This window comes from Cydia splendana, chromosome 9 (genome assembly GCF_910591565.1).
Source record: "Cydia splendana chromosome 9, ilCydSple1.2, whole genome shotgun sequence".
Classification (NCBI taxonomy): Eukaryota; Metazoa; Arthropoda; class Insecta; order Lepidoptera; family Tortricidae; genus Cydia; species Cydia splendana.
In genome coordinates, this window is record NC_085968.1 from 15,855,823 (window position 1) to 15,869,546 (window position 13,724).

A 13,724-nucleotide genomic window follows, 5' to 3' on the forward strand; every position below is an offset into this window, starting at 1 on the left:
TTCACGCTACGCCACTGAGTTTCACATAGTTTTTCACAAGAAAAAGGTTCTCGTACGAATTTAGGAGGCGCTAAACTTAGTCTCTACTATACAGAAATCATAATTTCAGCCAGTATCTAGCCGCCCAGACACTCGCCAAGTCAAATGCAATTTTGAATAGTCAAAATACAGATTCAAATTATTTAGAATGAAACGGGATACCTAACCTGACTCTTGGCAAAAGTTAACAATTTATCTGATAGTTTACAAACTGTTAGAGGTACGTTTTTGAAATTATAAGTCACAAAATCGGAAAGAGATGTCATATAGCTAATATCACTCGCTCTTATTACATACTTAGTTACACATTCTATAGGCAATACGACACATTAAATATCCTAGGTAGCTGAGGAAGTACTAACTACTCATTTAAATTAACACTATAATTCACAGTGTATGATGTGGTACAGTTTTAACCCACGCCTTAACAAATATTAGGCGCGTCTTTATACTAGATTAATCCTAATAATTACATTTATAAACTATACTGGTGTATTTCTCAATCTATAACTTATTCTAAGTACAACCATACAATGCATTAATTTATTTTAACTCTATGAGATAATTTTGGACGGATTCGTTGTATCAAATTGCGTATTAAATTCGAATTATTGCGGTCATTATGTTCAGTCGATACTTTTAATTTATGACCCATTTTGTACCTTGTCACAATGACAATAGTATGAGGTATCTATCGACTTATTGATTGTCACTATGACAAGTTACGAAATGGGTCATAAATTAATACTTTCGACCGTCCCAAATATCGTTAAAGTCCTTCAAGGTACGTGGAAACAAATGGCACAAGATAAATTCATTTGAACATACGGAAGTACCTTCATGTTCTAGCTTAGGTAACGTTACAGACTAAGGTCTACATACTGTTATGTTAAAATTTGTGAATATTATTCAAAGCACCACTCGTATTTTTAACTTATCACTTGTATTAATCATTCATATTTTAATCGGAATGGGAAATTTAGGAGTGGATTTAACTAATGTTTAACATTTTTCTATGAATTAGGCAATGGTTTCCTAAAACCAATTTTACATCTTTTGTATCTTTAGTTTCTTCATCAACTTGCTAAGTTCCACTCGAGATTTCCGTATAGATTCTGAAAACAAACATTTAACAATAGAAAACAATATCAAAACTGTAGGTAGTTAGATGTACATTAGATGTTATGAATGAAACAGACAGACAGACAGACGAACGAAGATGGCGAAACTATAATAGTTAATATAGAGGTAACAACATCAGGATGTCATCTGTTAGGGCATTATCATGTCGTACAGTGGGACGTTTACCGTAGGTACTTATGTTTACAAATATCCTCGGGCGTTTATCACTTATCACTCAAGTCAATGTGCCACAATAACCAATTCTAACCACATTTAGTTAAATAGCAGTAATTACCTTTTAATGCCTATTCCGGTGCATGCCGGAGTGCCGGCTGCCGGGCCGGGACTGCACTATCGCGTAGTGGTCGCTGTTATCCGAGACAGACCTGCATATAATAAACAAACCATGAGAGCTATGCAAAATCTCCAGTTTGTCGCAGAATAGCATGGAGTACTAAGCTTCGGCGAGATTGTAAGCTAGCAAGCTTAGTGGCCATTGTAAAGTTTAGTTTTTCTGTAAAGTTTAGTTTTAGCTGGTGATTTAGCTAGTTAGAAGTTTAGAACGTGATTTAAACGCAATGAATATGAATAAATCTCGAATGTCAGTATTCAAACGGCGAATTCGACATGAATAGTTATAAGTATATTGTACACTTTAGTGTCGCAATCAATAGCATAACAAATTAAATAGGTAAGTTGAAAATATTGATCTGCTATTTTCGGAGCAACCTGTATACTATTATATCACTGGCATTAGGTATTACGTATTACATATTATTGTTACTAACCATTATGGGCCATTGTTGTCTTTTAATAAATAAATTAAATTAAAATTAAATTATGTACTAGTATGTACCTTCTAAGTTTACCTACTCGAAGGCGTTTCACCAATTTAGTTAACGGCTTGAAACTTAAAGACTGTAAAAAGACTCACGTGAAGGTATATAGTTAGCATGACTATTAACTTCCTTTCCACATGTCTTTATAGCATTTCTCATGCTGCTAGCAAAATATAGCCGAATATAAGTAGCTAAAGGCCGCTTAATCCTTCGAATGCCAATAACCCTTAAGCAAAGGTGTCATGAGTGTTCTGGTGCGTTGTACGAGTACAGTATCTTACATTATTAATCGTATAAGGAGTAGACTCACTTACTTATGCCAATGATGGCGTGTCAGTGACAGCTTCGTTGGCGGTCAAAAGTGAATATAAATGTAAAAGTAGTCAATGGTGATGATGGGTGTTACCTCGCGGAGTGTATGGTGGACGAGGGGTACCTGCTGCCGTACTGGCTGCCGTGCCAGCTGCGATACGGGTCGTAGTCCTCCACCACTGACGGGTCCTTCTCGATCACCTGCAAACAAAATATGAATGGATAAAGATATCCCCCCTTATTCATAAACGCGCTACAAGCTAATAATCGTTTGTCTTTATCTGTCATTTTGACTTATGTTTTTGTAAGAAAGGGATAAAACATAATTTAACTAAATCAGACCCGTAAAGTTTTATGAAAGGGGGATCGTTTTTAGGTATTTATACCTAGCGACTCGCGTTTAGACGAGGCTTAGTATTGCTATCCAGTGGGGCAATGTGGCGTATGTGTCACTATAAAACTATAATAACTAAATAATAAACTAATTTGTGAGAAAGAGACATATATACATATGTAACAAACATATTCATTTTTGAGAAAGATACAGCCAGAGATTAAAAGTTAAAACGGCCCCTAGGTCATGCGTAGCTTGATAACGCGATGTAGAACTTTATGATGACTCCCAATAAACCATAGATGTAGTTTGGAGCGCGGATATAATAGCGCCCTAGCTCTGTTGATTGTCGTCACGATACGCAGGATTGACTGCTAACTGATGCTCAAGACCGCACCGGTTACGCATCGCAACGCTTAAGACACGTCACTGCGTAAACGCTGAGTTAAGCTCCTTTGTGGTCAGTCCTTTATTCCTACAAACTGGTGATTATACTCACGTCAGTCCTGGCGCAGGAGCAAGTCATGGCGGTGCAGAGGAAGCAGTTGATGAGCAGCATCACGAGGAACATGACTCCGAGCGCGATGGCCAGGTACAGCAGCCACGGCGGGTGGATGCTGCCATCGGAGCAGCTCAGTGCTGCCACTGTGGATTAGTTTACGTAGATTATTTGAAGGACAGAATAATTAATAGTACTACCGTACAGAAAGGACACTTCCTACAAAACCGAAGTTTGACAGCGATTCAGGGACGAATCATGCTATCCCTTTCGAATGTATGGCACTATCCCTTTCGGCTATTTAGGGTTGTCAAAAATCAAGTGATTATCTTATCTGTGGTCGTGCACGCAAAAGGACGTCAAGTGGTGTCAACCCTAATAATTGCTCGGAGCAATGCTGAGCCGCACGGAGCCAAGTTTGACCAAAGTCAGGAGTGTCGCCACACTGCTACTACCTTAACGAATCACTGTCAGCTACGTCGTGGGTGCTTTTCGCTACGCTTTGTAGCGAAAAGCACCCACGTACAGAGAACTCGCCTAGCGGGTCGCTGGCAGTGAATGCGTTAAGTTTTAGAGGTATTTTTAGAACCGTCATTTCAAGAGGTATTTTCTTAGACTGGAGAATCTTGGATGGAGAATGGTACTAACTGTACTAGCACTTTGGCCTTTATAAATAGTTAAGCAAATTCGTCCTCCTCTAGCTAAAATCGACATAAGGTAAACGTACTCGACGCGGTCCCAGTACATGCCATCTTGAAACTTAAGTCATTGTCAAGTCAATAGAGGTGACAGCAAGGTGTCATCTATTGGGCATTAGCATGTCGAGCACTAGTACGTTTATCTTACAATTTATTCATAAGTAGGTAAGCATGCAAGACATCTGTTTAAATGAAATAATACAAAATATGCCAAATCAGTAAAACAGGGGGCAATAAAATGAATAAACACTCTTTGCGGTTGGTAGCGCTATAGTTATAGTTGAATTTTTTTAAGCTGACCGCTTCGGACTATGAGCTCTCATAGTCCTAAAAGGTCAGTTTAAAAATTTTCAACTATACCAGCCGTGACCCTTATTATTAAGGGTGGCAGTATAGTTCAATGAAAACAATTATTTTATTAATTAAGAAAATACCTGCACTATCATTGGGATCTAAGACGAACACCCCCGTGGAGGCAGTGACGGTGGTTTCCTCTTCACCTACTGCACCGACGCCGTCGTCCGCGGTGCAGTCCTGCACTGGGCAACTTCCTGAAATATATTACAACACATTCATATCATAACGTACTTATTCAATACAACAAATCACACTTAGGTAATACGAACTGCGAGCTCGTATGCTAAAAACGTAAAAAAGTGACGTGACTATAAGTATTCGGCAAATGACTAAAACCAAATTAAAAAATAAACGTATTCGATTCAGGCGGCTTTTACTGTATTGCATTCCTACCAACTAGGTAATATTGGAGGTTGCATATGTACTGAACTGGCACAATATACTGTAAACATATTACGTCTAAGGTAATTATAGGTAATAGGTAAAAGTGACGGCTCGATTCGGAAAATGATTTAGATTTCTACTAGACTTCAACAAGTTACGATATGGATAATTTAAAGATATTTGTAAGATACTCGTAGATATGTCAAATTTTACGTTTCCGCGATTCTGGAGGTCCTCTTGAACGATTTCGACAAGTTATGACTTAGATATCCAAGTCACATCTAGTCGATATCTAATGTAGATCTAGTTGATCGAAATCGTCTCAAGATCTTATGATTATCTCGAAATCCGAATATGCCTGTTACTCGTAATATTTCTAACAAAGTAAAAAAAGCTATTGTACATTTTACAAAAGGTTGTAGGTATTTTGGGTACTCAAATCCTTCGGGTTGATGATAATGATGATAAATGTACTTTGTTCATGTGATGTATTTTCTTGGGTGACTTATATACAGTCGAGTTTATAAATTTGTATACATTTTTTCACCTTAATCCATTGCAATAAGGTGAAAAAATGAACACATATTTATGAACTCGACTGTATGTAACGTCAGCTAGGAGGAATGAATTATAACTCAAACTACTTACTCAGAGGAACTCTCGGTACTCTCATGAAGGGATTAAGGTAAAGGGCCCCTGTTTCGGCAGGTTAAGGCTCTTGAGAGTGAGTTGAGAGTTTGTATATTTTTTTAAATATTACTAAGCATATCATTACCTTGAAAGCTTTTGAATAAGTTATATTAGTTCTTTGTTGATAATTTAATGTATAAACTGTAGGGTTTTAGTTGAAACTTTATTTTATATGAATTTTGTCGTGAACCTCTTATTTGGCTCCCATTTCGTGATACAAATTTAGGTCAGCTCCTAAGTTCGTGAATTCGTGTCCCCTGTTTCGGCATAAAGTTTTCTTAGAGTAATTGGTGATAATTTGCTGATAATCATTTATATTTAACGGTCTTACCTACTTACGAATAATTGTATGGTCAAATTAAAAATAATATTTAAAAAAATGTTAAATTGAGAGCTAGCTTAAAGTTTTTTGTACTCGTCGTCTTTAATGGTTGAATTAAGACTTTGTAAACCATATGGGTACTTGAATACGTGATTAAGAGCCAAACTATTTAAATAAATAAAATAAAAATTACAAATTAAAATAAATTAAAAAATAAAAATTATTTACAAAAAATAATTTACTATCTTATACGTTAAATATAAACATACTTACACAAAAATAAATCAAATAAATTGAATAATAAATAAAATTGTGCTAGTAGTTAATATGAGAATATACGTGGAATATACCTTAAAATTTTTAACTCGGGTCACATTCAAACACGTTTTATGAGAATTCTAGTGAAAAAAACATATACCGAATTTCGCTCATACGAAACTTCATGAAATACATTAATTGTTTACTAATTTATTTTTTTAATTATCTTCGTTGTTATATTTAAAAACAAGCACTCAAAATGTATCTAGAAAATCCTTGATTCGTTAGTGGCACGAAATAGGAGACACAGGAAAAATAAAATGACCGCTATTTCGTGAGTCGATTTATTGCAATTTTAAGTTATTTCTATGCATATATTCAATCTTTTTTCTTATCAAATCAATTACTAAGGAACCCACAGAAACACTCCCAAAAACTTTTATTCGAATGGGTTTAGCTTTTCCTTCCTATAAGCTTAACAAGTGAGAGCGCGCACCTTACGCCTAAAAAAAGTGCACGCATACAACACAGCTGTTCGCGGCCCTCTGACAGTTTCGACCGTCGTATTACTCTCAGTTTAATTACTAAAATATTGGTTATTGCTTTATTGAAGAGATTAAATAATACAGATTTTTTTCATATGTATAATTAGAATAAAAAATAATTGAATTCCTTATTATTTGCGCCAGAAACAAAACTAACGAAATAACGTACTAACACGAACTTGGGGCCGTTTACCTTATAATAAGCGTCGCGCATTTCACTTTGAATAATTGATGGATCAACTTATAATTAGCTCTACGGAAGTTCAACTATAAACGTATAGCTTCAAAAAACACCTTGCCTCAACTGCGAGTTCCTGGTAAAGTTGACCTCGAGGTTCGTAACATGTATAGTATAAAGTATTTGAACAAATTAAATTATTTTTCAGAAAATATTTTAATTTGTTTTTATCAAGTAGAAACACTACTATATAAATTATAAACTGAAATAAATGTCATATACTAAGAAAAAGTGACCAAGGCCTCCAGTGCCCCAGGCTGGAATCGAACCAGCGTCCTCTGCTATCGCGGCAGGTGCCTGAACCACTCGGCCACCGGGCCACAGCGACATTAGTCAAATTTTCCAAGTATATGCACTTCCTACTGAAGGCTTGTGGCGCCCCCTGGCCATCTCTAAGGTAGAACAGTATGGTTCGAACCTTCTATCTGGATCATTCTCATGATGATACCGAGCTAGCGAGAGAGATGGCGCTGCCAATCAATACTATGAAGTATTTGAACAAATTAAATTATTTTTCAGAAAATATTTTAATTTGTTTTTATCAAGTAGAAACACTACTATATAAATTATAAACTGAAATAAATGTCATATACTAAGAAAAAGTGACCAAGGCCTCCAGTGCCCCAGGCTGGAATCGAACCAGCGTCCTCTGCTATCGCGGCAGGTGCCTGAACCACTCGGCCACCGGGCCACAGCGACATTAGTCAAATTTTCCAAGTATATGCACTTCCTACTGAAGGCTTGTGGCGCCCCCTGGCCATCTCTAAGGTAGAACAGTATGGTTCGAACCTTCTATCTGGATCAGTCTCATGATGATACCGAGCTAGCGAGAGAGATGGCGCTGCCAATCAATACTATGAAGTATTTGAACAAATTAAATTATTTTTCAGAAAATATTTTAATTTGTTTTTATCAAGTAGAAACACTACTATATAAATTATAAACTGAAATAAATGTCATATACTAAGAAAAAGTGACCAAGGCCTCCAGTGCCCCAGGCTGGAATCGAACCAGCGTCCTCTGCTATCGCGGCAGGTGCCTGAACCACTCGGCCACCGGGCCACAGCGACATTAGTCAAATTTTCCAAGTATATGCACTTCCTACTGAAGGCTTGTGGCGCCCCCTGGCCATCTCTAAGGTAGAACAGTATGGTTCGAACCTTCTATCTGGATCATTCTCATGATGATACCGAGCTAGCGAGAGAGATGGCGCTGCCAATCAATACTATGAAGTATTTGAACAAATTAAATTATTTTTCAGAAAATATTTTAATTTGTTTTTATCAAGTAGAAACACTACTATATAAATTATAAACTGAAATAAATGTCATATACTAAGAAAAAGTGACCAAGGCCTCCAGTGCCCCAGGCTGGAATCGAACCAGCGTCCTCTGCTATCGCGGCAGGTGCCTGAACCACTCGGCCACCGGGCCACAGCGACATTAGTCAAATTTTCCAAGTATATGCACTTCCTACTGAAGGCTTGTGGCGCCCCCTGGCCATCTCTAAGGTAGAACAGTATGGTTCGAACCTTCTATCTGGATCATTCTCATGATGATACCGAGCTAGCGAGAGAGATGGCGCTGCCAATCAATACTATGAAGTATTTGAACAAATTAAATTATTTTTCAGAAAATATTTTAATTTGTTTTTATCAAGTAGAAACACTACTATATAAATTATAAACTGAAATAAATGTCATATACTAAGAAAAAGTGACCAAGGCCTCCAGTGCCCCAGGCTGGAATCGAACCAGCGTCCTCTGCTATCGCGGCAGGTGCCTGAACCACTCGGCCACCGGGCCACAGCGACATTAGTCAAATTTTCCAAGTATATGCACTTCCTACTGAAGGCTTGTGGCGCCCCCTGGCCATCTCTAAGGTAGAACAGTATGGTTCGAACCTTCTATCTGGATCATTCTCATGATGATACCGAGCTAGCGAGAGAGATGGCGCTGCCAATCAATACTATGAAGTATTTGAACAAATTAAATTATTTTTCAGAAAATATTTTAATTTGTTTTTATCAAGTAGAAACACTACTATATAAATTATAAACTGAAATAAATGTCATATACTAAGAAAAAGTGACCAAGGCCTCCAGTGCCCCAGGCTGGAATCGAACCAGCGTCCTCTGCTATCGCGGCAGGTGCCTGAACCACTCGGCCACCGGGCCACAGCGACATTAGTCAAATTTTCCAAGTATATGCACTTCCTACTGAAGGCTTGTGGCGCCCCCTGGCCATCTCTAAGGTAGAACAGTATGGTTCGAACCTTCTATCTGGATCATTCTCATGATGATACCGAGCTAGCGAGAGAGATGGCGCTGCCAATCAATACTATGAAGTATTTGAACAAATTAAATTATTTTTCAGAAAATATTTTAATTTGTTTTTATCAAGTAGAAACACTACTATATAAATTATAAACTGAAATAAATGTCATATACTAAGAAAAAGTGACCAAGGCCTCCAGTGCCCCAGGCTGGAATCGAACCAGCGTCCTCTGCTATCGCGGCATGTGCCTGAACCACTCGGCCACCGGGCCACAGCGACATTAGTCAAATTTTCCAAGTATATGCACTTCCTACTGAAGGCTTGTGGCGCCCCCTGGCCATCTCTAAGGTAGAACAGTATGGTTCGAACCTTCTATCTGAAAAATAATTTAATTTGTTCAAATACTTCATAGTATTGATTGGCAGCGCCATCTCTCTCGCTAGCTCGGTATCATCATGAGAATGATCCAGATAGAAGGTTCGAACCATACTGTTCTACCTTAGAGATGGCCAGGGGGCGCCACAAGCCTTCAGTAGGAAGTGCATATACTTGGAAAATTTGACTAATGTCGCTGTGGCCCGGTGGCCGAGTGGTTCAGGCACCTGCCGCGATAGCAGAGGACGCTGGTTCGATTCCAGCCTGGGGCACTGGAGGCCTTGGTCACTTTTTCTTAGTATATGACATTTATTTCAGTTTATAATTTATATAGTAGTGTTTCTACTTGATAAAAACAAATTAAAATATTTTCTGAAAAATAATTTAATTTGTTCAAATACTTCATAGTATTGATTGGCAGCGCCATCTCTCTCGCTAGCTCGGTATCATCATGAGAATGATCCAGATAGAAGGTTCGAACCATACTGTTCTACCTTAGAGATGGCCAGGGGGCGCCACAAGCCTTCAGTAGGAAGTGCATATACTTGGAAAATTTGACTAATGTCGCTGTGGCCCGGTGGCCGAGTGGTTCAGGCACCTGCCGCGATAGCAGAGGACGCTGGTTCGATTCCAGCCTGGGGCACTGGAGGCCTTGGTCACTTTTTCTTAGTATATGACATTTATTTCAGTTTATAATTTATATAGTAGTGTTTCTACTTGATAAAAACAAATTAAAATATTTTCTGAAAAATAATTTAATTTGTTCAAATACTTCATAGTATTGATTGGCAGCGCCATCTCTCTCGCTAGCTCGGTATCATCATGAGAATGATCCAGATAGAAGGTTCGAACCATACTGTTCTACCTTAGAGATGGCCAGGGGGCGCCACAAGCCTTCAGTAGGAAGTGCATATACTTGGAAAATTTGACTAATGTCGCTGTGGCCCAGTGGCCGAGTGGTTCAGGCACCTGCCGCGATAGCAGAGGACGCTGGTTCGATTCCAGCCTGGGGCACTGGAGGCCTTGGTCACTTTTTCTTAGTATATGACATTTATTTCAGTTTATAATTTATATAGTAGTGTTTCTACTTGATAAAAACAAATTAAAATATTTTCTGAAAAATAATTTAATTTGTTCAAATACTTCATAGTATTGATTGGCAGCGCCATCTCTCTCGCTAGCTCGGTATCATCATGAGAATGATCCAGATAGAAGGTTCGAACCATACTGTTCTACCTTAGAGATGGCCAGGGGGCGCCACAAGCCTTCAGTAGGAAGTGCATATACTTGGAAAATTTGACTAATGTCGCTGTGGCCCGGTGGCCGAGTGGTTCAGGCACCTGCCGCGATAGCAGAGGACGCTGGTTCGATTCCAGCCTGGGGCACTGGAGGCCTTGGTCACTTTTTCTTAGTATATGACATTTATTTCAGTTTATAATTTATATAGTAGTGTTTCTACTTGATAAAAACAAATTAAAATATTTTCTGAAAAATAATTTAATTTGTTCAAATACTTCATAGTATTGATTGGCAGCGCCATCTCTCTCGCTAGCTCGGTATCATCATGAGAATGATCCAGATAGAAGGTTCGAACCATACTGTTCTACCTTAGAGATGGCCAGGGGGCGCCACAAGCCTTCAGTAGGAAGTGCATATACTTGGAAAATTTGACTAATGTCGCTGTGGCCCGGTGGCCGAGTGGTTCAGGCACCTGCCGCGATAGCAGAGGACGCTGGTTCGATTCCAGCCTGGGGCACTGGAGGCCTTGGTTACTTTTTCTTAGTATATGACATTTATTTCAGTTTATAATTTATATAGTAGTGTTTCTACTTGATAAAAACAAATTAAAATATTTTCTAAAAAATAATTTAATTTGTTCAAATACTTCATAGTATTGATTGGCAGCGCCATCTCTCTCGCTAGCTCGGTATCATCATGAGAATGATCCAGATAGAAGGTTCGAACCATACTGTTCTACCTTAGAGATGGCCAGGGGGCGCCACAAGCCTTCAGTAGGAAGTGCATATACTTGGAAAATTTGACTAATGTCGCTGTGGCCCGGTGGCCGAGTGGTTCAGGCACCTGCCGCGATAGCAGAGGACGCTGGTTCGATTCCAGCCTGGGGCACTGGAGGCCTTGGTCACTTTTTCTTAGTATATGACATTTATTTCAGTTTATAATTTATATAGTAGTGTTTCTACTTGATAAAAACAAATTAAAATATTTTCTGAAAAATAATTTAATTTGTTCAAATACTTCATAGTATTGATTGGCAGCGCCATCTCTCTCGCTAGCTCGGTATCATCATGAGAATGATCCAGATAGAAGGTTCGAACCATACTGTTCTACCTTAGAGATGGCCAGGGGGCGCCACAAGCCTTCAGTAGGAAGTGCATATACTTGGAAAATTTGACTAATGTCGCTGTGGCCCGGTGGCCGAGTGGTTCAGGCACCTGCCGCGATAGCAGAGGACGCTGGTTCGATTCCAGCCTGGGGCACTGGAGGCCTTGGTCACTTTTTCTTAGTATATGACATTTATTTCAGTTTATGTATAGTATAACCGGACATCACAATTTCCCGTCCACATGTGTCAATATGCGTGGAATAAAGGACTTTACCCTTACCATGAGTATCTACGGCTGTAGTTATTCGCTGGCGAGAGGGTATACGCAGTCGTAGTGGTAAACAATGTAAGTAACTTTACGTAGTCGCTAGCGTAAACGAACTCAGCAATCTTATGGTAAAGGTACTTGTGAATGACCACCCAAAAGGTCAGTCTGGTCTGGTGTAATAGCTCATTAATAGGGATGTACCGACTAGTCGCCGACTAGTCGGGAAAGCCGACTATCCGGCCACATTTGTAGTCGGCGACTAGTCGGCAAAAATGGCCGATTAGTCGGCACTTTATTAGTGAAAGAAAAACAGAAACAAAAGAAATCAACTGTCAATATTTACCATATGTTTTATGTTTATTTTACTAAAATATCTATTCAGGGTGGATACGAAAACTTTTGTTCATATAATTGACCGTTTGATCGTTATCGTATGTTGGTGGGCTGGTGTTTTCCTCTACAGGTCGATTTCAACTGATTCTCGTGTAATTTCATGTGCAAGTTCGATAGTATTTTTTTTTATTATTGTTCTTTTTTTTTATGGTGGAGTCATGAGGAACTATTAATGTTATTGCAAAATTTAGAGACTTAGTCAGGGCACGTTGCTCGTAAAGACGCTGACCACAGGGGATAGGTTCTAACTGGCGACTACGTACAGGAAATAGAGCCTTGGGAATACCTCCTACAAGCTGTACTGACGGTCTGCTCAGGATCGCAAAATAAAAGAACTAAAGACTGAAATTGAACGAGGATTCTTGTGATAGGTCTTTGAACCTGTAGAGAACACCTTTTAGCCAAGCTAAATTATGATGAATAGCGCAACCAAACGAGCAAAACTATTGTTTTCCACCTGAACTTATACGAAACTAATGATCAGGCCGACTAGCCGACTAGTCGGCCGACTAATCGGCCATTCGAGCGCCGATTAGTCGGCTAGTCGGCTAGTCGGCCAAATCAATAGTCGGTACATCACTACTCATTAAATATGCTACCCTACCGTCGTTGGCCGGCTCACCTTCATCAAGAAAGTTACGTAGTAAAAGGCTTAAATATGTACGAAAAATACGAAAGGTTGATAGAATACTATAAACGTAGGTAGGTATTTAAATAGAAAACCACAAAAGCGTGGTAGAGTTGGGTATTATACCTATTATATTGAACCGTTGAGCATGCAATTTGAAAACGTACCTACATAATGGACATATACTGAGGTATCAGTGCCGAAACGTCAGAAATATGTAAGTAAGTACTTTATAATTATGTAAATTTTTTACAAGTCTGAAGTTCCTGCATTTGTAGTTTAGAAAATTCCTGGAATATTCAGATTGACACGGTTTTGGTAAATAGTCATTCTCGAATACTTCTGCCGTATATGGTAACCCGGATACTTACAGATTTCTGTTATGTCAGATGACTTATATCTTATCTTAAACAGTTATCGTTAGTATTTACAGTACCTTTGCAGATGGAGATGTCACACTGGAAGTTGATCTGAGAGGAGTCGGGGAAGCGGAACATGGCTGGTATGAAGAGTTCGGCCGCGCCGCTCTCCGACCGCACCACTACTGACTGCTGCTTTATCGGACACCTGAAAATCATACAACATATTCACTACTAGCTTCAGCCATTGAACTATTAGTATTAACGCGTAGAACCGGCACATAGAATGAGTATTTTGCGCCATGAGTTGATGTTGTTTTGAAAACAAACCACAATAGAAGCGAAGCGTGAATCTCGCGACCTAAACGCGTAAGTGCTATGAATTTTCCGACGTCTTGGTCGCGTGGAACAGGTTGTGATTGCTACAATTGCATTATTTGGTATA

At 38.9% G+C, this 13,724-nt stretch overlaps 1 protein-coding gene across 2 annotated transcripts in view; it reads right to left on the minus strand.

The window, feature by feature from the left end:
- Positions 1 to 1,457: 1,457 nt before the first annotated feature.
- LOC134793712 (uncharacterized) overlaps positions 1,458 to 13,724 on the minus strand; it is a 47,878-nt gene continuing 35,611 nt past the window's right edge. Inside the window, exons 7-11 of one of the 2 annotated variants that reach the window (XM_063765359.1) lie at positions 13,357 to 13,487; positions 4,278 to 4,394; positions 3,146 to 3,291; positions 2,437 to 2,513; positions 1,458 to 1,547 (exon numbers count right to left, since the gene is read on the minus strand). In XM_063765359.1, the coding sequence (XP_063621429.1) occupies positions 1,460 to 1,547; positions 2,437 to 2,513; positions 3,146 to 3,291; positions 4,278 to 4,394; positions 13,357 to 13,487 (559 nt within the window). In that variant the 3' untranslated portion in view covers positions 1,458 to 1,459. Of the gene's footprint in view, positions 1,548 to 2,406; positions 2,514 to 3,145; positions 3,292 to 4,277; positions 4,395 to 13,356; positions 13,488 to 13,724 lie in introns of both variants that reach the window. The other variant, XM_063765358.1, reaches the window with a different exon arrangement.